Source organism: Lingula anatina, chromosome 4 (assembly GCF_051362555.1).
Source record: "Lingula anatina isolate TDL-2025a chromosome 4, LinAna3.0, whole genome shotgun sequence".
In the NCBI taxonomy this organism is placed as follows: Eukaryota; Metazoa; Brachiopoda; class Lingulata; order Lingulida; family Lingulidae; genus Lingula; species Lingula anatina.
This window is the reverse complement of record NC_141770.1, coordinates 15,888,601-15,915,349: the sequence shown is the minus strand read 5'-3', so window position 1 is coordinate 15,915,349 and position 26,749 is coordinate 15,888,601. Positions and strand designations below refer to the sequence as shown.

General features: G+C 34.3%; 1 protein-coding gene across 4 annotated transcripts; it reads right to left on the bottom strand.

Moving 5' to 3' along the window:
* On the bottom strand, positions 1-25,789 carry LOC106165236 (diacylglycerol O-acyltransferase 1). 4 transcript variants are annotated; one of them, XM_087010971.1, is made up of 17 exons: positions 25,602-25,789; positions 23,191-23,278; positions 18,602-18,642; positions 18,019-18,104; positions 17,698-17,750; positions 17,033-17,135; positions 15,835-15,990; positions 15,262-15,411; positions 14,688-14,753; positions 14,081-14,184; positions 12,983-13,021; positions 9,884-9,970; positions 7,768-7,880; positions 5,484-5,549; positions 2,640-2,727; positions 2,276-2,338; positions 1-2,063 (listed from the first exon to the last, which is right to left on the bottom strand). In XM_087010971.1, exons 1-17 carry the CDS (start codon positions 25,700-25,702, stop codon positions 1,893-1,895), a joined length of 1,575 nt encoding a protein of 524 aa, XP_086867097.1. In that variant the 5' UTR covers positions 25,703-25,789; the 3' UTR covers positions 1-1,892. The 4 variants fall into 4 exon arrangements, with proteins under 4 accessions (XP_086867097.1, XP_086867094.1, XP_086867095.1 ...); XM_087010968.1 differs by lacking the exon at positions 25,602-25,789 and adding an exon at positions 24,893-25,564; XM_087010969.1 differs by lacking the exons at positions 15,262-15,411; positions 25,602-25,789 and adding an exon at positions 24,893-25,568.
* Positions 25,790-26,749: the final 960 nt, after the last annotated feature.

Below are 26,749 nucleotides of genomic sequence, written 5' to 3'. Positions count from 1 at the left end.
TTACTTGGAAAAAAAAGATTTATTAGGCTAGAATCCAAGTTATGTTTTAGTTGGCTGAATTCTAGACAGATGAAATTTAGAATATGAGCTATTAATAGGATGTTCTCTAGAACTGATTCATGCCCTACATATACGGGCAGGTAACAAATCTGTCATACTATAATCCACAAAACCGTTGTTCACTAATCTTAAGATGTACAACTTTGCTGGCTGCTACCACAATTCTTTACTGATCTGCTGTAAACTCACAACAGTTGACTGAGCTGATAAAATACTGCTTTTAGATTCAATTGAACATACATGAAGTAGAAACATTAATTGTATTGGAAGCATAATAAGACAGAAAATCACACTGAACATAACACCATATCCAATACAAGACAGTCTATTACAAAAAAATTTCATCTTACTACTAAATATTGTGCATGATTGAAAATATCATTACGGATTTAAACTAAATATACAAAACATTTCATGGTTGTAGTTAATTTAAACATTATAACCATTATCTATATTATAGCATTAAAATGACATACTTTGCTACAGCAAATAAACACTTTTTATCATTATTTAACATCTTTAAATTGAAAACTTTAGGATACACATGGATCTAAAGTAGTTTATCCCTAAACATGATACTTGTAAGCATTTCTTATAAATTTTAATCATACATACAAATATACATACAAATAAAGAGGCAGCATTGCCGTCAAATTGACAGACACAAAAATGAGGCAGCTCTTAGAAGCAATGTCACTGAAACAGACTTAATATGAACAACCAATTTTTAAAGCAATGGTTGTTCACAAAACACGTCTTCAACAACTTTGATGAAATATTACTTAATTCTTACGAGCACAATCACAACAAATGTGAAATTATTGCTTCTGTTACAGCAGACTTTCAGAAAATATTACCAGCACAGGGTTTCAGACCCATGAAAATTCAAAGCCACATAAAAACAAGAAAAAAAGAAGGAAAACAACACAAAAAAAAAAACAAAGAAAAGAAATCATAATAGTAAAATCAGGCTGGCATTCAAACTTATCATGAGCTGTATATTGTCCTATCAATCATTCCTTCCTTTAAGTTAAAGAATAACTAGCAGTGTTTTCAAGCAAAAATTGAAGAAAGTCCAAGGCCAAGCCAACAGCAAAAACAAATGCAGGCGATGGCTATATGTTCAGTCACATTGTGTCTGTCCATAATAAATACCTTTTGTACATCATTTTTGATAAAAACAATCTTTAAAAATTGGTTACCATTTGTTGCCATGAAGCTACGAGTGCTGACCTTTCTTATGGATTCCCCCTCCCATCCCCAATATATCATTTATCAAACATGTATGCATTTGTTCAGAAAAACAAACCCCATTATTCTTTTTAAAGACAGTTCTCACGTTTCAGTCAATTGCAACAATATATATGTGCAATGATAAATGAGCAAACAATCTATGTCATGTAATAATATAATCATTTAATTAACAATTTAATTTCACAGTAAAATCTAGTTTTTTTATACAATTTAGTACAGGTGCACCCTTTCTTAATACAGACATTTGTCTTAATAGCTTTCCACAGAAATATAATCTTTTAAAAACCCTTACAACCATTACCTGGGCTATTTCAGTGATCAAAATGTGTCAGAACAAACTTAAATCTTTTCAATTCCTTCCTACATGTAAACCATTTTAATCAGTACTGTTCATTTTCCCCCAAACCAATGGTACATTAAACAATTAATCACTTTTCCATAATCCATTCTCCTAAAAATAGTTTTTTTATTGTTAACTTCTGTCCTTTCTAATAATACTATTAAATATTTTACCACCCCTAATGCAATTCTTCAATCTTAATCTCTTAAGTCTGCAAGGGCAAGTGTTGAGGTAGCCACTACTGTGTAATAGGATTGGTGACTCCAGGGATGTCCGTGTTCCGCATCACAAAGTAGTCGTGGAAGTACATGAGAATGGCCAGTGGCTGTCCAATGATGAGGGATACCCACACCGCCATGTTGCCATACTGGCCATGTAAGAACTTGGAGACAAAAAGTGCAAATGGAATCTGGAAATGATAAATTACATTTAATGGATAATAGTGAACAGAGAAACTATTATATTTAAAAGGGTCATTGTCATTAAAGATTTTGTCTAATCATTTCAAGTGTAAGTGTTTTTTTTTTTTTTTTTTTTTTTTTTTTTGTTAATGTTAAAAATTAATAAAATACTGCTGTTAAAAATATGTTCCTAGTTCTGTGCTCTGCCCATTGTCTTTACCTGTCCAGCCATAGCCATAAAAGCCCAGACACGGAACATCTTCAGGGGCACACTGACCAAGTACTGGAGGTCAAGACAATAAACACATTAGAAATATATACATAGTCTATATCCATATACTGCAATGAGAACAATTATTATAACTTACAATTCAAAACCAATAAGCATGGGTTATCTTTAAGATGGATTCATTCTGATGTAAAAAAATTTACTTATTGGTTTCTGCTCTTCAAACATTGCTTTCAAACTGGTCTAGCTCAAATTGAAAGGTGTATCATTAATCATGCATTTTAGATGTACAGAGACTTGTCATGTGCAATCCAAATAAATTCTGATGTTTTCATATGTACGCGCCTTTGCTTACCTCATGGAAAAATGCTGACACAAGAAACACAACAATTGAAGCGTAAAGTTTGTTGAAGCCCCTGCTGACCATGGGTTTGTACAGATGTCTGCAAGGGAAAAGATTCCATTGAGAATATATTTCAAAATATATCTCTCAAAATTGAACATGATTCTCTTCAAAATAACATATCTTAATTGTAACATAAACAAGGCAGCAAAGCTGTCAAATGTACAGACAAAAACCAGAAAATAAAAACGCAGGAAATAGGATACTGTCAATTCTGATGAACTAATGTATTATGCTTACTGTAACTGCATAGCCAACATCAAATTCTTATTCTGCATAACATTGGATTAGGATGAAAGTAAAATGTGTATCAAGCATTAGACTAAGTTCCCATACCTAGATCAATCTAACAGGATCAATCCAACTCCAAGGGGTTTCTCACTAAATTGCTTTCAGTTTGAGTCTCAGGATTCTGGCATGCCAGTTTCAGTAGGCGTGACAGACAACTAAGCCACTTACATTGATTGCAATTTAGCGAGAATTCCCATGGAGATAGATCGATCCACAGTTAGCGTGATAGGGTCTGGAAATAGTCCCTAAGGTGTCAGGCTGAGAAGAGTTAAACTTTCGAAATGCCAGAATGAGGTACAGTGAAAATTACACACAAAAAAAAAATTGCTTAAACTCATTAAAATATATATATATATATATATATATATATATATATATATATATATATATATATATATATATTAATATTATTATTAATTTTTTTTTTTTTTGCTGTATGTCAATCCTAAGAATCATTCTTGTAACTTAACAAAATACAGAAAATGTTACAAAGTAAGAGTACAGGGCTCCTGGCAGATGGGAGTGATAAGTCACAACTTGAAAATGCCAGTATAGCACTCTATAAAACTGCATTGCTTCCAAAACAGAAAACAATCACACTGGTTTTCAAACACAAGCTGCACTTCTGTCTTATGAAACTTCCAGTAACTTCAGTATCGTAAGTAACATGGTTTTCCCTTAATCGCTATCCTGGCAGCAGTGTCCAAAATAGGGTTTTCTTCAACTTTCATGCAATAAAACTCAATACTTAACAGCATAATGACCATCAAATTTTTTATAAAAAAATAAAAGTATCATGAATATTCAGAAAATGTGATTTGGGAAGGTCTTCAAGGCCTTGGAAGTTCAGAGTCACACTTTCAAAATGCCAAAATGTAAACAAGAGATAACTGTACTGAAATGATTTTCTTTCCATTTTCAACACCTTTTTTAAAACAAAATGATCAATAAACTGTCATTTTTAAATGTTCAACTAGGAAAATTGTTGACATAGGAAAAATATCAATAGAACAATTTTCAATGTCCAATTTGCTCCATTTGCAGATGCTGAACATAGTGAATGATTAAATCTGACAAACTGCAATGATGAGTTCCTTTCCATTTATGATACTTTATTACACAATGCACAATATTATAACAGGTTTACCATCATTTTTATATAATCAACTAACAATATTGTTAAGAAGCAGAAAATGTCAAAACAACACTTTTACATATCTTATTAGTTCCATAATGAGACTGTTAACATGCCTAAGAATTAAATCTGAAGAAATAACAATTATATACAAAAATACAGAAAATGCACAGCACTTCTGGTGGATGGGAGTAAAAAATCACATCTTGAAGATACTAGTGTTTAAAAAATAATTTGAAAAAATTTTAAATAAAACGTAAAAAATTCCAATAAAGCTGCTATTCAAACTTTTAATCTACTAGTAGCTGTATTAACTTGATATTAATAACCCCACCAAGTTTGAGAAAAATAAAGCACTGTTATTCATCTATAGCATGTTGGCATAACACATTCTTTTTGTTGTAAATTTATTTGCAATGTTAAACACCATTTATCTGCACAATTATCACCAAATCCTAATTTTGTGACACAGTTAAGAGAGCTAAACCTATGGGACTTTACAGGGAAATCTCAAGGAGTCTTTTATGTAATCTCATTTAATGGCCAATTGAAAATTAATGAGTAGGCAAGTGACTTTATAGACCTTAATTTAATTAGTGATCACCCAAGGGACAATTTTATAGACTGACATCCATACAGTACCATCATATAGCACAAAGGTGTTGCATACATGCTGAAAAAAGTGAAAAACAGCATAACTTCCCTAAAAATGACCCAATCATGCCGATTTTCGAACTTGACCTGCGTATTATGAATATACATCAGTTCTGTAAGTTTCAAGCCAAAAGGTAAAATTGTTTTCCACTTATCGTGTTATCGGTGCTGCATATATGCTGAAAAAAGTGAAAAAACAGCATAAATTCCCTATAAGTGACCCGATCATGCTGATTTTCGAACTTGACCTGCGTATTATGAATATTCATCAGTTCTGTGAGTTTCAAGCCAAAAGGTAAAATGGTTTTCCACTTATCGTGTTATCGGTGCTGCATATATGCTGAAAAAAGTGAAAAAACAGCATAAATTCCCTATTAGTGACCCGATCATGCTGATTTTCGAACTTGACCTGCGTATTACGAATATTCTTCAGTTCTGTAAGTTTCAAGCCAAAAGAAAAAACAGTTTTCCACTTATCGTGTTATCGGTAAAAGTGCACGGCGACAGCGACGGTGACGACAGACGCAGATGACGGCTATATGTACAGACACATCTGTGTCTGTACATAAAAAGTTTATTAATATAATAAAATAATGTTTAAGTATTTATATTATTGAAAATGTTTTTTTTTTTTTTTTCATTTTGTCAGTCAAGTTGTTGTAGTTTTCATTAAATTGTGAATTGATTTGAAAAAAATAATGGAGTTAAGTCACCACCTTGTGGCCCACCGATGCACTGGGACATTCCAGTTCTTCCAAAATTCATTCACACTTTCTGAATTCCTGTAAAAAGTAAGCATAAAAATGTATAGACCAAATCTGACCAGAGTAAAATCAGTGAAGTTAATAAACTGGGTAGAGGGAGTGCCAAAGAACTTACAAAAAAAAATTATATTACAGATACACCTATCATGATTGCAACCTGAAAAAAATCCGTCAACATTCAATAAGTACAGGGGAGCCTTGTAGCTAAATATTAGTGTATTAGGCCACACTTTTTTATTTTTATGGATGACATCCTGCGCGCGCACCGATTTTCGCCCGTTCTCAAAAGAAAAAAAAAAAAAAAATCCCCCCCAAGCCCCCAACGAAGTCGGTAAATGAGCTTTCTGCGCATGCCTATTATCGCCACGTGGAAATGTGGCCGCTTTGCCGTCAAATTCATCTCTAGGATTACTTTCAAATTACACAACAATAAAAGACAAAGAGAACGGGCGCCGTCATTTTGGATTGGTATGCCATTGATATTGGGCATGGAGATATCACATTTTTACAGTTGTGCGAAAGGCTGGCGGCGGCCAGCGATTATCGCCGGAAAAATTTCTGTGACATTCTGTACAAAGCAGCACATTAATACCAGGTTTTCTGTATTGAAAAAAGGGTCGACAAGGGCGTTGAGGTATTTGGTGGGCTGAAGGTCGGACAGGCCACCTGACAGTTTGGCTGCTTCGTGTGAGTCGAAGTAGACAAAATGGCATCGTCCGAAATGACCTTTAATAGATTTGGTAGTATTAAGCATATCTTTGCATCATTTTTTAAATATTTCTGTGAAGTGTTCAAAATGCTTTAATATTATGAGAATACAAATAAAGACAAGCTGTTTGATTGATATTTGTTTTATTGATAGCTATACCAACTAAATGCATGAAATAACCTTAAAGGACAACTCAGTGGGTTAGATTAATGTATAGAAGCAGGTTCTATGTAAAACTTTGATCAGATTTGTGTTTTGGGAGATTGTTTATTATTATATGAATAAGTCTGGGTCACAAAAGTCCTGTTAAGACAACTAGAATAAAGAATTAGAAAACGAAAACTATTTATCATGATTTCGGAGCACAGCCAGAAGTACTTCCGGCTCAAGGTCACGACCTCGATTTTCCCACGTTTACGACCAATCACAGCAGGCTTCAGTCAGAATGAGATAGACGTCACGACTACACAGCGAAACTTGTCAGACATGTAAGTGCCGCCTGTCCATCTTTTCGGTACATGTACCGATCAAAAACAGAAAACGTAAAGCCCAAAACACTCTTATACACGTAACCAACTTTGTATGAGCACAAATATTGTCATTTATTGTGAACAGGATAATATGATAATCAGACACACTTGAGACCTGTGAAGCGCATACTCACGTGTCGAGGAGTAGTTTCGCCATTGCCTCGTATGTGAGTCCTAACTCAGCTTTAAGTGTCCTCCACCGCCCCACCTCCCTCCCAACATACACAGTCTGAGTGCTTCTTCGTCTGTCTCTAATTTTCTTTCGTATCTTTCGAACTGGAGTGGCTATTTTCTTTTGCCCCCTTTTGTCGCTCTCCTGTTCAGACTTGACGCGCGTCTGAGCCATGTTTGCTGTTTTGGCGCCAAATAGTAACATCCGGGTCTCAGCCGTAGTACTTCATTCATAGTAAACCGCGAGACTTAGCGAGAAATTGCGCGTTCTGAAGCCGTACTGTGAGGTGGTAGCTGAGTATTTAAGACGAGTCGTCTTTTATTATTTAATGGAACTTAAAAACGGTATTAGGTAGCTTTATTTTCTGAACGGTTTTGGATAGGATATACCTTGGTCATTATGGGGAAATTGGTGAGTTTTCCAGGAAAATTCATTTTCGTGCTATTTTAAGGGTTTAACGCGCTGAGACTGTCTTTAAATAGATTTGGTAATATGAAGTAGGCTATATCTAATCATGACTTTTTTTTTTTTTTTTACATTTCTACGAAGTATTCACAATGCTTTAATATTTTGAGAGTATGGATAAAGATATATTGTTAGTTTGATACGTGTTTCTGTGGTAAAATTTGTTTCCAGCTGTGTACTGACAGCATTCCTTTACTTAAGCAGTATTTTTTTTTTTTTTTTTTTTTTGGACAGTTTTTTTTTTTTTTTTTCGCCCTCTCGCACCGATTTTGGGGTACCCAGAGGATGTCATCCATAAAAATAAAAAAGTGTGGCCTTATTGAAAAAATTCTTGTCACTGTCAGCTGAATGTGATCTTACCACCAATCCCTATAAAATTCCCTGTCACCAAATCTCAGTAGTTCTGCCACCACATTAAGACAGGAGTGGAAAAACCAGTAGAAGAACATCAGCCAGATCAGGTGGTTTGGAATCTGAAAAATATGAACACTGTTTTACCAATATATATATACTAGTGTGTGTGTGTGTGTGTGTGTGTGTGTGTGTGTGTTGGATATGCTCTCCTACACTTCCATAAGACAATGATGATAATAAAAATCGTGACCAACTGATATATTGGAGAAAATTCACCAATATTTCGGTTTCAAAATCAGAATTCCCTACAACATACATTTTGGGGAAATTTTCTCAAAATTTATGCCTTAAAATCAGTGGTGTGTTGACATTTGAGGAAAATTCCCCAAACAGAATGTCTTAAATCTGAAAACTTTCAGCAGTCACATTTTGGGATATTTCCTCAAAATGAAAAAATCATTACCAGATAACAATTTAGGGAAAATTCCCCAAACACAATACAGATATTATAGAAATTTCAGACCAATTACATTTTAAATAAATTTCCAAATTATGGTATAAGAATAGTTTTATAGCATGAATATGTATTATAACTGAAATAAATTTACCCCCGACAAAATTTTTGTTTTTAACTGGTGTTGGTTTTCTTTGTCCAGGCAATCTGTGACTGATGATTCTAAGTCTTGTTAATAGGATTTGTAATTTTGCTCTATCTTGAACAATACAGAGTTTTTTTTTCTTTCATTTCTCAAAATTAAGTTCAAATGTTTTATGTATTCTCAATATGAGATAGCTTCTAATATTTTACTTACTGTGTCATAGTTGTTAACCACGTGCAGGCCTGTAGCCAGCAGTTGCAAAAAGGGGGGTTCTTTTTCTGAAAATGTAGACCTTTTGTCAAGAAGCCTTATTTTATTTAGAGTGGACCTTTTCCCAGCACAAAAAAAGGGGGGGGGTCTTTAGAAGTAACTACAGTCATTAAACATTTTCAGAATTTTTGACAGAAGGTTTGGGGAAATTGCCCAAGCATGATTGTCTTATGTTATTCCAGGCCGTAGATTTGATGAATTTTCTCCAACATGTAACTACTTAATACTTTTCAAATTTAAGACTGTAGCTTTAGAGAACTTTCCCAAGAGAGTGAGTTGATTTCTATTTAATACTGAGATAAAGAGTTCTGGGGAATCCCCCCAAAATATGACTACTCAAGATTTTCTGAATTTTAGATCCCAGTCTTCAGGATTTCCCCCAAAATGTCAGTGGCCATGACTGTCTTATTTTCAGAAAAATTTCCCCAAAATATGACCACCTAAGACTTAATGAATTTCAGACTATGGTTTTGGGAAAATTCTCCCACAATGAGACTACAATACATTTTTCTGATTTTTTTTTACCACAGTCTTAAGGTATTAAACTCTTCCTTAATCCCAATGCCAAGCTAAATTTAACAGTATAATTTCAAAATTTTGACCAATGCAAAATGCATTTTTGACATGTAAAAATAAAATAGATTTTTCCCTTTTAAAAGCAGTGTTCGGGTAATTGATCAGCAGTATCTCTGCTGGTCAAACAAAACCTAATATTGGTATGACTTCAAGGTTTGTCTGAATAACGACAATAATTTCTAAATATAAGAAATGACTTGGAAGCAGGTTTCCAATCATTCCAATTATTAAGTAACATATGACAAATACAAATTAATCTGGACCAAGAACTTTTCATACAAGCCTGCAGCCTTAAAGGAAGTCTTTAAGATAAGTGAAAAAATTTGTTGTTAAGTATTGAGGAAATGATTTAAAGCAAAACAGAACTTTTAGGAGCACAGCAAATGAAAATAAGAAGTCTACAAAAAACCATCACTTCCAAGTAGTAAAGAAGGCATTTCCATGCAGTTACACTGTGTTAGCCAAACAGTTCCTTGCTTGTAATGAATGAACTCATGTAATGAATAAACAGTGTGGCACATAAAGGGCAATACCTTAAGATTTTTTTTAAAAAGTCATAAAAAAAGACATAATTAAAGTTTCATCTTTTTTTTTTCTTTAATTGTTTATATAGGAAATACCTTTCATATGTACAATTAGAAAATAAAACAATAACTATATTGCATCCTAACACTTACTGCTAATTTCAGCAGTCTCTCCAGTATTCTGGACCACTTAGAGTGGTGGAAAGGCTGCATGGAATTTCTCACTGTGGGTATCATCCACTGAAAAAATGTATGAAGATGATCACATATGTGTAATGTTGAAAAAAAATCCATAACATAACTGTAATACTGCATATTAACTAATGCTCAAATCTGAAAATCATATTCAGAACTAGAGGATCAGAGAGGCGATACCGCCTCCGAATATTGTACCACCAGCTGGAGCAAGCGCATTTGTATAGACCCCCACATACACAAAATAAGGGACACAGCCACCAGTTTTATGCTTGACAAGCTATAAAAATGCAATCAACAAGAATTTTCAAAATACGCAAAAAATATATATAACTTAAAATGGTACAATCAAAGTTAAGTTCATCGTAAGGTAGGTCAAAGGTCAATTTCAAGGTCACAGTAAATTGCCAGTATATGACTTCCTATTCAACTTCAATAGTAACTATGGACCTATCTCTGCCAGGTTTGGAGTTAAAAGAGAAAGAAATTAGCAGAGTTCAGTTCATGGTGAAAAGTAGGTCAAAGGTCAATTTCAAGGTCACACTTAGATTGCCAGTATATGACTTCCTATTCAAGTTCAATAGTAACTATGGACCTATCTCTGCTACTTTTGGAGATAAAAGGGAAGCAAAATTTGCAAAGTTTAGTTCATGGTGAAAAGTAGGTCAAAGGTCAATTTCAAGGTCACATTTAAATTGCCAGTATATGACTTCATATTCAAGTTCAATAGAAACTATGGACCTATCTCTGCCAGTTTTGGAGATAAAAGGGAGGCAAAATTTGCAAAGTTCAGTTCATGGTGAAAAGTAGGTCAAAGGTCAATTTCAAGGTCACAGTAAGATTGCCAGTACATGACTTCCTATTCAACTTCAATAGTAACTATGGACTTATCTCTGCCAGTTTTGGAGATATAAGGGACTAAATGTTATAATTTTGGAGTTACCATAATGTGCCATAAATTTCCTACGGAAAAAATTAATTAAAATAAAAAAAAAGGTCATTTTGGTCAAAATTCTTGAAATGGGAGGTGCTCTGAAGTTCCAGATGTTCAAATTTGATGAAATAATGTCATTTTCGACCACAAGTTGCCTGCTTTGCCAAGCCTTATGTTTTATTTTTCCGGAGTTCAAAATTTATTATCCATTACCGTACTGCACATTTTGCTTTAACCACCAAAATGTACTTTTTGATACAGCGTAACTTTGGAGATAAAAGAGAAGCAAAATTTGCAAAGTTCAGCTCATGATGAAAAGTAGGTCAAAGGTCAATTTCAAGGTCACATTAAGATTGCCATTATATGACTTCCTATTCAAGTTCAATAGTAACTATGGACCTATCTCTGCCAGTTTTGGAGATAAAAGGGAACCAAAATTTGCAAAGTTCAATTCATGATAAAAAGTAGGTCAAAGGTCAATTTCAAGGTCACATTTAGATTGCCAATATATGACTTCCTATTCAACTTCAATAGTAACTATGGACCTATCTCTGCCAGGTTTGGAGTTAAAAGAGAAAGAAATTAGCAGAGTTCAGTTCATGGTGAAAAGTAGGTCAAAGGTCAATTTTAAGGTCACATTTAGATTGCCAGTATATGACTTCCTATTCAACTTCAATAGTAACTATGGACCTATCTCTGCTAGTTTTGGAGATAAAAGGGAAGCAAACTTTCCAAAGTTCAGTTCATGGTGAAAAGTAGGTCAAAGGTCAATTTCAAGGTCACATTTAGATTGCCAGTATATGACTTCATATTCATCTTCAATAGTAACTATGGACCTATCTCTGCCAGTTTTGGAGATAAAAGGGAAGCAAAATTTGCAAAGTTCAATTTATGGTGAAAAGTAGGTCAAAGGTCAATTTCAAGGTCACAGTAAGATTGCCAGTATATGACTTCCTATTCAACTTCAATAGTAACTATGGACCTATCTCTGCCAGTTTTGGAGATATAAGGGACTAAATGTTATAATTTCAGAGTTACTTTAATGTGCCATAAATTTCCTACAGAAAAAATTAATTAAAATAAAAAAAAGGTCATTTTGGTCAAAATTCTTGAAATGGGAGGTGCTCTGAAGTTCCAGAAGTTCAAATTTGATGAAATAATGTCATTTTTGACCACAAGTTGTCTGCTTTGCCAAGCCTTATGTTTTATTTTTCCAGAGTTCAAAATTTATTATCCATTACCGTACTGCACATTTTGCTTTCACCACCAATATGTACTTTTTGATACAGCGTAACTCGAAAACCGTATGGAATACAAAAAAAGGAGACCACTTCCAGTGTTGGGCTTTACATGCTCTACAAAATGCAAAAAAGAATGGGTCTCTAGCATTAACGGTTCCCGAATTAGAGACAGTTTTCAGTTTCGGTATCTTATGGCCGCTACACCCGTGAAAATGCACCGATTGACCCCAAATTCACACAGATGAAAGATGACCTGAAGGGTAACATTTTCCAATAATATTATTGGTTAAGTCTGTGTGGTGTCTGAATAACAGCGCAAATAAATTTATTTTCGTAAAAAAAATTCATTTTTTTGAAAATTTTTGCCCGTTTGACCTTGAAATAAAGGTCAAAGGTCAAATCCAAGGGCATATTTGAAATCTACACATATGACTTTTGGAAAGCCGTCTGTAGAAATTTTTCCCATAATTCCTTATGTAGGGTAGATAATTAGCATTTAATTTTGCCATTTTTGGACAAGGGTGCATTGCAATGAGTGCCACACCTAGACCCCAATACCGACAAAGCCCAAATTTTACGTGGAACGAGTTGAGATTATAGGTGACCTAAATCCAAGAGATGGGTATGGGGGCCCTTACCGTCTAGGAGGAGAAGCGGTAACGGTAACATGGCCACGGAGCCGGCGGAGCCGCAGGAGCCGGCGGAACGGACCGGACGGGACTAAAACCATGTGTACCGCCAGCGCTAACGCTGGTGGTACAATAACAATAAATTAATATAAATAAAAATATATTATAATTTTTCATCTTATATTTCACAATCCTGTCACAATAAACTTAGACAACATCAAATGTTGATAATAAACTTTCATAAAGAAATTACCTGCTGTACCAGCCCTCCCATAATCTGGACTAAGAATAACTGAAAAGTAAAAGTAAAGCAGCGAGTAACTTCCTGCAAATATTATGTTTAAGTCAGACAGCTACTTTGAAGAGCAAATTTTACATGTCATGAGAAAGACTAACAGGTGCAATTTTAAATTAAAAAAAAAAGCACCTGATTTGCTGCCTAAAATCTCAAAGGGCATATTTATCCTTAAAATGAAAACTGTTATGAAGTATCATCATTACAGGGTACACCCTAAACATGTGCTAGCACAATTTGTAATGATTTAAGTTAAAAATCTGTTCACTTCCATTTCTACCACTTCAACATGTAATTTATCAAGAATAATAAATAATAAAACTGAAGACATAAGATAACAATACAACAAAGCTGACAAAGGTATAGATGCATAACTAACAAAACAGATAGAACCAATTAATTTAAAACTGTCTTTAAGTGATGAACGTTAACCAGTTAATAATGAAAGCGCAAAAAAATGTTTTTCTCAGTTTTACGCAATATGCTTAGTAGCATATGATCACTACCATTTATACTGTTTTTCAATTACTGTGGACATACAAAAATCCATCTGGCACAGGGCTTCAACCCATGAGAATTTAAAATTACAATTGAAAAATGCCAGTTATTGAGAAAAAAACGAAATTTAAATAGTCCAACTAGAATGGTCTTAGAACATAATAATGAGCAGTATTTTAGGGCGTATTCCCAGACATTTAGATCGATATATCCCCGTGGGGAGTCTCACTAGATTACTGTCAGATAATCCGGCTTAAATGTCCGTCCCGCCTACTACAAGCTGTAAGGGGGTAATTAACTTTCGTGCCCACTCGGCTGACAGCTATTTAGCGTGAACCCCCAGATAGTTAGGTTGATCTAGTTTGGATCGATCTAATCTCTGGGAATGGGGTCTTAGTCTTATGCATCATTCCTGTAAGTTTGACAATGGAGACACCTATGGTGACTACAGACAGGCAATTGCTATCTGCCCAATGGGGTTCATAATGCAACTGCTAGCTCATGACACACCAGGATATATATTGCCAATTTAATGAACAAAATAATTAAATAGCGTACCATCTCCAAACCTCTCTTAAGCAGAAACCTTTTCCTAATCCTGGCTGACCTGGGAAAGTTGAGCTCATAACACAAAGTTGGTGCGAACATGAAGTAGTATATATCTGAAACAGATTTATAACAAATAAATCTTTGAAGAATGGCTGCATTCCGAACAGTGGACTAACTAGTCTGCAGGTCAAATATGGTGACCCACTAAAAAGCTTGCCATCTTATCTGCTAAAAGACACTGAATGGATTCCCCGTCAGGAAGTATTCAAGTGGGTCTGCCATATTTGACCCTCAGACTGTTAAGTCCACTGTTCTGAATGTGGCCTATGTCTTGACATTGAAAAAACATATGCCTTTAAATGGGTAGACAAGGATAAATTTACAATAAAACAAAAGTGATATCACAAAGTGCAGAATTTAAAGATGTGACACATTCAGAGTCATCACCTGTTTAACACTTACTTGCTATAAATATATTGTATTTCAACATTTTCTTCTTTTCAAGGGAAACGCATATAGTCTAATACTACAGACTTCTAAATCAGTTAAAAATAAAAGTTTGTTTAAGAACTAAAACAAGAGTCATAATGTAGTCAAATATTTCTTTGCCAATTACCTGCTTGATTCAAATTGTTTGGATATACCACAAATGTGGTCTCTGGTTTTCCATTGGCCACTTGTTCTGGGAAAACGAAAAAAAATTGAATTATGTTTCATTTACTAAAGTTTCAACTCACTACAAAAAAGGTAATATACATTCACATTTTCATCCTTACTACAGCAAGTAGAGAATGAGATAAATTTAAGATCCTGATTCAAAAATTTAAAACATGACAGGTCCAAATGTGACTTCTAATTTATCAAATATCTGACACTGTAAGTGCTTACTTCTTTTAAGAATAATTATTCTAAATGTATATCTAACAAGTTATTTAATAATGTAATTGAATGGGAGAAGGTTATCTCCAACTGTAATATAAAATTCAAGGAACCATTAACAATCTAATTATAGCTATTTTTGTCATGTAAGTTTATGATAAAAGAGCATTTAAAAAAATTTTGTGGATGTGTTTTATCACTGGAAAAATCAAATAGCAATGGTAAAGCAAAGACAATATAAAAAGTATGAAATACAGAGGGGAAAAAAGGCATTTCCTTGCAAGAACCATCTTATAAATCTTCATACCTACCCAACTGTTCATCTGAATGGGAAAGTGATCTTGTTCGTGGCTGAATAGAGTTGTTTGTTTCAGACTCTCTACACCATTTATTTGTATTTGAATATGAGATCAGCTTTAGAAACACTACAGTGTATATGGCCAGTGTATTTGCACTGAAAACTAAATCACAAATAAGAGGTCTGTTAATGATTGGTTTTCATGAATGACTGTAATCACCATCATAAGGGATCTGTGAGCTAGCATTTGGCTGAAATTTAAAAATGGCAGAAAGCAGTACCCAAGTCTAGCAATAACATCATCAGTTCTTAGCTCCATGGAAAAAAAAGCTATCAAGCAAAATGCAACCTAGAAAGCAAGTAAGGATACAATCAGGTGATGATTTCCAAAGTTTGACAGCGATACCAACCTTAGAAGTAAGGAAGCAAATTCTAGGGGCAGTAAAAAAAGCAAAAACCATTGCTGGAAAGCTAGGTTAAAAGGCTTACACCGATGTGTTGCATAGGTTATCTACTGATGATTAGGGAAGAGATTATTAGCGCATGCTTATAAGTATGCACATCAGCTTCTAACCACGAGTAATACCTGCAGCATGATAAGAGACAGATCGCCCTCGCTGGAGACGGTATCTAGATTGTGCTCGTACTTCTCTGTCTTTTCGACACCACTTGTTTGTTAGACAGTATGATATAAGCTTGAGAAAGACCAAGGTATAGGCGGCCAGAGTGTTTGCTGAGAAAACTACAACACATAACATAAATGAGAAAATAAATCAATTTAACTGGATCTGCAAGCAGTTCTACAAAAATATTCATGAAGATTAGATATTAAATCTATTCAAATACTTTTGATCATTTGAACTAGATTTTATCTTTAGGTGTTCACACCTGAAGCTGTCAGCACTCTCAACTCACTCTATGCTGATGGTGATTTTTAAATCGATTATTACTCAATAAACACCATAGAGAGAATATATAGTGACTGCAGTAGACCAAGCCTGGACGAAATCAACAACCCTCTAAAAAGTAGCGATCTAATCTTCATGAATACTTTTCAATTTACATAACAAAAAATTACAAAAAAAAAAAAAGAAAAGAAATATCTACATTATTATCCAAATAAAAAACCATACCAAAGAACACATAAAAACTTGACAATGATAATGATAATAATGAAAAACATATCACTGATATATTAGTAGTGTAATCTATCAATACATGATGTTATCATTGCTACACTAATAAACTAAGTGAAAAGCAAACTAACTCCAGTTAGATACATGTCACTAATTGACTGTCAGTAATTGGTACCAAAGCAATTAAAGAGACGCGTTAATGAAAAATGGTTACATCAATTTTTTTGGATATAAAAGGTCAAAATACATAAAAGAATATAATATCGAATAGTTGAACACTCATCATTTAATGCAAACTCTTTTTACTGACAATAATGAATTTGTTTCTGTCATTTAAACTTTAGTTTTTTGTCACCATTACCTAGAAAGTGTAACAATTAGAAAATTTTCAATACTGTAACAACAGGTATATTGCTGAAGCCAATTTTTTTCTATTTTCACAGTGAGAAATATGATTTTCTTCAACATCCACTCTCTATTTCCATAATGAGAAATGCCAAAATTTCCTTCAATGTTGTAACAATTCCCAGTTACTTTCATAAGAAAACTTTAATTTTGTCTCATTCATAACTTTTTTCTTTTCATCAATTAATTGGCTAGGTAATGGTGCCTAAGTAATAAAATATCTTTAAAACTTTCCTAACTCACATGGCACGGGGTGCAAGTAGATGATCACTGCTGCAGGGAAGGTAAGGCAAATAAACAAGTTAATGCCATGAACAATAGCCCCAAGCCTCTCTGAAATTATACCCTGAAAATAAAGTTGTCATACATTATATAATTGTTCAGCAAGAAACAATCAAATTCAACTTGGTTCCTATTGAAATTAAAAGAAAAAAATTCCACATGAAGACAATACCAAGTATCAGATTCTGCAAAGAGAGAGACAACAAACAAGTCCATTAACATACTGATGACAAATATTTTAGAGAATATACTTACTATTGGTAGTGTTAGTATAAAACAAGTACCTTAGTTTTCTACATAGATAACTGACAACTCTAGCATCTCTAAATGAGGAAATAAAAGTGTAAAAAGCTCTTAATACTTCATTTTTCTCTATGGTGAGGTTATACAACTCAAACAGTCAGAGCCAGCTATAGGCTGCACTGAGGGCAAACCATCTACCTCCACTCACAAGGTGATTGTTCCAAAACCTGGCCAAAATATTTGTCTAAATGCCATAAGATTTGCTGGCAGTAATGGAAAGAGGCTGGGTTGCTCCAGCATGCATTGAGTAATTTAAAGGTTCAGCGATGTTGTAAAGTTCTATTAATCTTGGCTTGTGAAGATTAAGCCCATACCTAACCTACCTTTGAGAGAGCCACTTCCAATGCAAAAGCAACCTGTATGAATACATTCACCACTGAAGAACAGAAATATCAAAATGGCAATACCAAATTTTATTGTAAAAGATGTATCATAGTTCATTAGTGTCTGCAAAAAATATATCAAATTATAGTGTCTGCAAAAAATATATCAAATTAAGCAAAAACCTAAGATAAAATTGAAATTCCACATATCTGGCAATTATTTTTTTTTTAATAAATTCAAACTTGGTTTAAACTTTACAAAGCAAATTAATACCCCTGGCCAGTAATTTAGTGAACAGATAGTGTATAGAGAATACTTACATAAAACCAATAAAACACATGGCCAGCTATATGGTTCCCTCAGAAAGAGAGCTATCACTTGCAGTGGGTCCACCAATATACCATATCTGTAATGGCAAATGACAGGACTTAGACCACAAAAAGACAACATTCACTGGCTTTGCCTATGCCCTTCATACTATAGTAAAAAACTTAGATAACTATTGCATTTTAAAATATATTTAGGTTGGACAATAACCAGTGCTTAATAGTAAAGAAATTCTCTGAATTGCTCAATAGTTTCAATTTTTATTTATTTATCTTCTACGTGTGCTTGTTTTGGGGACGGGGGATGCATTCCCTGCCTATCTCAACCATCTGATTTTAAGGCAAAAGTCTTAGAACAAATAGTCTATAAATTAATTATGCAACTTTTGAGAAATGTGTGACATTTTATATCTATACAATTAACTTCTTAAATGACCTATTGATTTTTATCCTTCAGAAGAAAGTGTCAGAAAAATTTAATGATACCAGCTGAAGAGGCAGAGCATCGATCACAGCTGCACACCATTACACCTAATACTTTGAAATTTTCTGCTTTCACAAAATGAAACCCACTTACTTGATTATATTTTCAAGGGCAACTCTTGCATTGGATAAAACCTGTAAAGATATAAAAGTTTGACGTTACATAAAAATAATCATGAATGAGCTAACACCAACTGTCTTAATTTTAATCTAATGTCAATTTGTGTATTTTACATTTGTCTACTATTTATTGATTAAATTTTGTTCCATTCATCTCTCCATTTATTCACACATCTTAGCTACCAAACTCAAAAAAACTTCAAACAATATTTACAATTTATTTTTTGCCACTCCACTACTTATTCAATAACAATAAACAGTCAAACAAAGTGATCATTCATGCATTGCCTTTCAGCAAACATTATAACTCTCCGTACATGACACAGGAGATCTATCATACATGCCACAGACAACCCTGAAAGCCTTAATTACCACCATTGTATGATATACAGTCCTCTGATGCTGATAATGATGCAAATTGGAGGGTGGACACTAGGTGGACACTAGGTGGTCACACGGGTCAACCAGGGTCAGAGGTGCTGTCAGCAGACCTCAATGATGAAGCTGGCATCAACCTACATGCTGATGATTGTGTTTTTTGTTTTTTGTATGTTGGTTAGTCGAAAAAATACTGTTCAACTTATGGAACTTTGATATACATACAAGTTTTTTCACATGGAAATCCTGCACTGGGCATCTTTAAGGCTATTCCAAAGGTTTTTTATATAACTTTTTAAGGGGCTAACCCTCCCCAGCCAAAAATATTACTTTAAACATGCACAAAAGAGGAAAATCCTTGAAATATTCATGCTTGCACAAAAGTAAATGTTTCATGGGAGGGACAGGCCATTATTAATTGGCCACTATGGACACAAATGGTCAGTGGTGCAAATTGTAAGTGCACATGTACCGTCTTCATTCCCAACTTTTTATCAGTTTATTACAATGGTCATTTCCTCTGCTGTTCAGGAGTTCAATCTGATAAATTTATGCATACTATAAGTGCCTGCCCTGCTGTAGACATCATTATGTATGTTATCAATATATATGTATGTTATCAATGGGTAATATCTGGTTATGAAACCACTGCTCAGTAATTGCATTGCACTGAAAAATGTTGCTGGCCAGCAGAACCTTTTTATTTGTACATGGTAGAGTTGCCAACATTTAACAGTACTCAAAATGCTATTGCCTTCCATCAGTGATGCACACATTTGGGGTAATTTTTGTATCACTGTTTTATCTAGTAAGAGCTCATTAAAAAAAATGAATTTATTTTCATATTGGAGAGTACCTTAGTATAAAACAGCTAAAGTAAAGGAGCAAGTGAAGATTATGCAAATACTACACGTGTCATCGATTTGACTAAAATACTCACTTTTTGGGGAATGACCCTTATTTAAACTTTGTAAATTTATAAACCGCTGGCCTAAGATGCTGCTCTGTGACTTGCATTATATCCTAAGCTTTTTTCCTCACTGCCTTTGATCATAATATAAGCAACACATACTGGCTGCTCTGAAAAACTGTTACCTTAAATTATGCTAAAATCACTATAATTTGGTATTATTCAGGTGAGTTGGCAACATTTTTCATCACTAGGAAAATCGAATTCCGATACTTGGTTTTATCTCTGATATCAACCATGTGGCATGTGCTGTTGAATTAACTCAATGCACTAATCAGAACAACATCCAAGCTGGTGTCACCCAGGAAAATGATTATATGTAATTTCAAATCAAATTAAACAACTTCCCTCATGCATTTTTATCATTTTTTACAATTAATACATCCCCCCCCCCCCAATCTCTCCCTCCAGCATCACTACAAAAAAGAAAACCCTTTCACAAACAGGAATCTAAAGTTGATAATCTCAAAGTCTTTCACAAGTTATCCATGTATTACATTACCTAGTCATTTTGTATCAACCAAGGTCAGCAAGTGGTCAGTGATGGAAAATAAACAGATACAAAATCAACCAAGGCCAAGATAAATGCAAATTCCAAGGCTAAATGTTCACTGTTTCATAAAAGCCCACTTTTCACAGTTAATTTTATCATACTAACACTGCAACAAGCTGAAATGATAAAGACAAATGCTTTCTCATTTTGAAACGATGGGCACTTCCTTAATCTTTTTTAATGTTTTGTATGCACTAACAAGGTACACTTATTTCTGTGCATGCTATGTGTACAAGAGAAGGGGATGGGGGTGATTTAAATAGGTGAACAGTCCAGTTGTGGAAGTTTGACCATTTCACTTCAAGTAACTGCTTTGTTTTCTGAAAGTTTTGTCTAAAAAATCAGCAACAGTTACCTGCAGGTGAAAATATGGCATGCACATTTTCTTTTTTGTTCAACACTGACTTATATGCAACTGGTAAAACTATTCAATTCCACGTCATAATAGAATAAAGGCAGCAGGTGTGACATTTGTAGTGTACAAACAGATTTTAAAGAGGGTTTTATTACATCTGAGCGAGCTGCTTTTATACCAAACAAAACGTCCTGTGATTTAAAAAAGGAAAAAAAAGCTGATAATGTACAGACACAAAACAAAAAATAACAATGCCAGTGTACAATTTTGCTACAATTTTACATATTGTGTAACAGCATAATCATCAATTTTTTTTTATTCTGTGCTACAGGTAGCATGGACATTGAGAAATAATAAATAGCATAGGACTTTAGGCACATGTGACTTCAAAGTCCTGCAGTAAAAATGCCACTACAGCATGAGAAAATTAAAGAAAAAAATGCAAAATTTTTACAAGAAAGATCTAATCAGGCTGGTATTCCAACTCAATCCATATTTTAGTACGTAGATTCATTCTTGTAAGATTGAGCACAGTGAGTAAGCAATATAATTTTGTGTCCATAATCCTTACGATGACAGTGAACAAAATAAGGTTTTGTTAATTTAATGCAATATTTCATAATGCTTAACAGCATAATCACCACCGATTTTAATTATATGTGCTATTGTTAATGTGAATATTCACAAATAGACCCATTGAGGTATACAAATAACACTGCTTCAATTTAGGAACCACTCATTTGTGAACAAAATAAAGTGAACCAGAAAATTTACTTCGATTTTTTATCCAAACAGCAGATACTGAAGTTAAATAAGCCTTCAGTGCAAACTCCTTTTTTTTTTTCAAAACTTCCATCAAAACTAAAACTTTAACCTGATGAAAACAAAGTTTTTTAAAGCCCCACAATCAGAATCATTCACTGATCATGCACAGTGCACCATACATGCCAGCTGTGGAATATCTCCCAGGTCAAACAATTGGAAACAGCATTTCCACTAAAAACATAGTAAATATGGAGGAAAATTATAAAACATGTTACAGCAAGGTTACATAGAATAAAATAACTTAAGGCTGAGTACTAACATAGAATGAGGGTACATTAAAGCAACACAGTTTTTTTTTTTTTTACAATATTTTTTTTAACAGCTAATACAAAATAAATCCAAAAAGCAAATTTATTGTTGCCTTGAGCAAATAAATCATACAAGTTCGCTACTTTGTCAAAACTCAAATTTGACAACATCATAATTGATTCATAATTATCAACTTCAAATGGCAACAGCTGCAAGGTTGACTAATTATAGCAAGTATGAATCGTTCTATTCCTGCAACCTTGGAACAATGTCCAGCAGACAATGTAGCACAAATGATGCTATACAGTGTCAAATGATAGACATTACTGATAACTTACTCAACAAAAGTGCATACAAGGACATGAGAGAAGGTCATTTCTTCTTATCAGTGAAGACGAGACAAGACGACCATGGGATACTATCACGTACAATGATTGTAAGTGCACATTTTGTTCACAAGTGCAGGGGTTGCTTAAAACTAAACAGTCTGGTTTTGATAACACTCAGACAACCTTGAAACTGTAATGCAGTCTGGACATCTTTTATGGCCTTGCCTTCACTTAACTAATCTGGGGATCAAATTCTCATCCCTTTTCATTTCCATAATATTCACAGATATATATTTTATTTTTCATGAAGACATTTAATTGTCTGTAACAATACTAGTAATCACTTCTTTTGCAAGAGCAAAAAAAAGTTTTTACATCATATTTTGATCTCCATTGTCCTTTGGAGTTCCCCACTCACATGCTCATGGATTCAAGCTTTTGTGCTTTGAATTTTTTTTTTATTTTATTTTTTCAATTTGTCACAAAATTTCTGTACGTTGACAAGCACAAAAATTAATAATTCTTCATTTACAACATGTAAGTTACTAAAAGAAACATCTACAGTATCCTACAAACACAATGATGTTGGACAATCATTTGACTAGATGATGACCAGTTAACATGTCAATTATGTCATAAAAAAATAATGTTCATGCTTCACATGTTCTACTGCACAAAGGGTACACAAGCACTTTGACACAAATAATTTTTTTTCTAAGTGCATGTGTGCTTTTGCAAGTATGATGCTGGACAAGAAAAAAATTAAAGATAAAGAGCAGAAAACTGATTGCAGGAAAAAGGAAGGATAGAAGGAAGGAGGGCAGGACAGACAAACACAGACTGGAAGGGGTTGTATGCATTCATACGTATGCATATCAATACATATTTACACACATGTACATACCAGCAGAACTATGCACAGATTTAGAAGTCCTCTGAAGTTGGCAAACCCACTAGATGTACTGAATAGGGAGTCTGTGTGATGATGTATTCTGAAATAAAAAAAGTTTTCAAGTAAGTCACAGAATAATTTTTCGTGAATTGGCGATTCACAGCAAATTTATATGACAAAATAAATGCAAAATGAAATGCAAATGTTATGCTTCCAAGTTCTATTATTTTTATATTTTTTACTGTACTGGGGCAAAATGATTTGCCTGATTTTCAAAAATGTATTCCCGGAAAGCAGTCTGTAATTTTCCCTTGATTTTACCTTGATTTTAATAAACCTTTGTACAAACAAGCTTTTAGTTGATAGATGCTGTTTACAAGATTCCCATATTCAAATAACTTGCAGCACATAGCCTAAAAATGGTAAAGGCACACCTGTTGGAAGCGAAGGGAAAGGGGGAGGTCCTAAGAAGCCAGGTTTTACAATAAAACCTGCCCCAACCTAGCTACTTTCACGCTCAGTATCCTAACAGACCCACACTGACTTCACTTATCACTGCACAATACACTTCTCACTAGTCACACTTTTGGCTTCTTTAAAAGATTCAGATGAAGTACAGTACAAGGTATAGGCTCATGGACCAGACATGAAGCCAGGGATTTTATGATTGGGAAGTTCAACAGTCTTTGGAACTGCTTTTGACAAAAAAAAATTAGCTTATTTACTAGTACTAGTAAATCAGTAATATTTTGTCTTTTAAGATTATAACTTTTTTTATACAAGTCAGTTCCAAATGAGTGTCAAAATAGATATACAACTTGCCTCCATCAAAATGTTAACTTTTTGACAATATTCTTAACAGATTTTTGTTAATATAAATTTAGCCTTTCAATCCCTCCACGTAAACATCAAACAATTTGTAGTGTTCAAGGTGATGTAGTCAGTGTTATGCAAGGTTACTCCTGTAAAGACGCATCAGTCCATGCAATAATTTCAGACATAAAAAAAGATTCAAAGCATGCTTTTGTAACAATAATAATAGCTCTAGAATATTTTGTAACTTCGGGAATTTAAAATAATTTTTCTTCTACAATGCACTCTCATCTAAACAGTGTTACGTTGTGCTACTTGATCTCATGGGTAGTGATAAAATCATGTAGTATTATTGGTTGCCACAATAAAGCACTAAAAATGAAAAAAATTGCATGACAGTACTAGTATGACTTTTTGCTCTACTGACCATGCTCTGTCCTTGGACATCCTCATCTATTAAAGTCATACTTACTGTGCACCTTTTTCTTGTCAAGTAACCAGATAGAATTAGTTTAGAAAAAAAAAAAACTCGTTTCAAAACAATTAACTTCATGTCTTGGCCCTGTATTATGTAACATACAATTTTTCTCATTTCAGGTTGGGGGATGGCTATGGTTTGGGCCATGCAAGAAGAAACTATAATAAAGTATTCCTATGATAAACTTTTTAAAGGGGCTCTACCTACTTTGAGGTTTGAGTTGGGAAAGAAAGGAGATTTGCAAGATAAAAATATGACTGTGGGGCATTTCCATGGGTATCCAGGATACTTTTTTAGTACCTAATACTTCAAAATTAATGCATAATGCAGTTGGCACCTTCAGGAAACAGAAGGCAAAATTTACAGCTGTTTTAGACATTTCATCTATTCTTGATGCAAATAATAATAAAGTGGACTGCTTACACATCTTTGCGTTTGACACCCTGTTCCATCACATACTCTGGTGCATGCCACCAGCTAAACAACTTCTCTTTGAGACCTGGTGTCAGCGGTTTCCTTTCGACCTCATTATCATAGTCTGTAATTATCGCTTTCTTCACGGCAGCAGCGTCATGTTCCTGACATTTTCTATGAAGCACGTTAGATTTAATCTCCCCGTTGTGCCCTGCATCGTGCGCCTTGCGTGCAACTATATCCCCAACTTTTGCAATCTTTCTATTTCTATACTGAACAGAAAAGTCATTGTTTGCTTTGTCAGAAATATTTTCTTTGCTTGCACTTTCATAAGTGTCTCCTATTCGTTCCTGTGCATCGAGCAGTTCAGTTTCAGCTACCATTTCCTTTCAATCTGTGCAACTCGCGTAGAAAGAATTCTCAGCACACTGCAGCAATACACAGCATAATATACCAACTCGGCTAGTGCTCGTACCATGTAAACTTCCACATGACAAGTGAATGCTTTTTGTTACGACACACGTGAAATCACCATGATGTAAATAAGCGGATTATCCAATCAGAAAAAACTTTTGAGTAAAAACAGGTCAAGGCTGGTCAAGGTCATGTTGGGTACACGGAAAGACGTTGGAGTGATTGATAAAATGTGTGTTTTGTGAATTAGCTATAAGTTCGATGGCCTATTTTTCAAAGTCTATGGAATCCTGGCAGTACTTACGGTTTATCAGGCCGGACGGATCGCAATTTTCTTTCTTCCTCCACAGCTTCTTCAGCTTTATTATAACTTTTTGCCCTCCGGAGCCGCGGCTTGGTAGCCATGTTGTTTCTTGTTGTGACAGGTGCGACAAATGAGCACAATCACCAAAGGTCTGCGCATGTGTGCTAGGGCTAGAGGGAAACAAAGAAACGTTTTCGTTTCATTCCGCGTGTCACAACCTCCACCCACCCCCCCTCCCTCTACAGAAGGATCTTCCATTCGGATCAGTAAATTAAGAACGAAAGTGCAAATAGGCGTGTATTAAAATCCCTAGAATATATTACTTTGTGAAATAAATTGATAAAAAATATATGGGCGACAATTCACAGCGGCCAATGCAACGGCCTACATGTAGGGCTTTGGCTATTTTCCATCAATTCTTTGACGGACACCATGTCGAGACAGGACAAACGCCAGTTGTTTTTAGCATTTGTCAAAGCCAGTATTTAATTCTACAATTATATAAAATAACAAATCATACTGATTAGTAGATGAAGAGCAGCAAAAATGCAATGCGCGCGCACCTAAACGCTTTCGCAACACTGAAATGCATTTAGAATGACTTTTAATTTACAGCGGCCGACGGCTTCCTACGTCTAACACATTTCCATCTTTCTGTTGTTATATAGGGACTTAAGAAAGCAGAATTTAACAGTGTCGTACTGTATCGTCCCATATTACATATAGATATTACAAATGATCGAATTTAATTGAGAATGACATTTTAAAAAAAATTCCGTCCTGTTTATATCATCGACAGACCTTGTTCAACTTAAAATCAATGGTGCAGACTAAAGCAATGATGGTTTGAATAAAAATGTTTGGCATATCAGGTATACAATATCTTGCGCTTGTGTTATGGCGTGGTAAATTATATATTTAAAGATGTACAGAATAAGATTTTCCCATCAATAACTCATACTTAACAAGTTTTCCTGGGATAAACGGCATTTTCTACTATCAACTGACCTCCTTTCCTTACACAGTAAAAATCTGGGAAACTTAAAAAGGCGTTTTCTTTACCTTGATCAGTGATTCGATCAATGGGTAAACAAACAAACAAACACACACATAAAAGATATAAACTGTGGGGGATGCAATGGCGCCCC

Coding starts and splice junctions, on each gene's coding strand:
- LOC106165236 (XM_087010968.1), bottom strand. CDS start 25,266: ATGGTAGCTGAAACTGAACTGCTCGATGCACAGGAACGAATAGGAGAC. Junction 15,412..15,834: donor TGTCTCTTATCATGCTGCAG/GTATTACTCGTG, acceptor TTTGTGATTTAG/TTTTCAGTGCAAATACACTG. Junction 2,064..2,275: donor TTATGGCTATGGCTGGACAG/GTAAAGACAATG, acceptor TATCATTTCCAG/ATTCCATTTGCACTTTTTGT.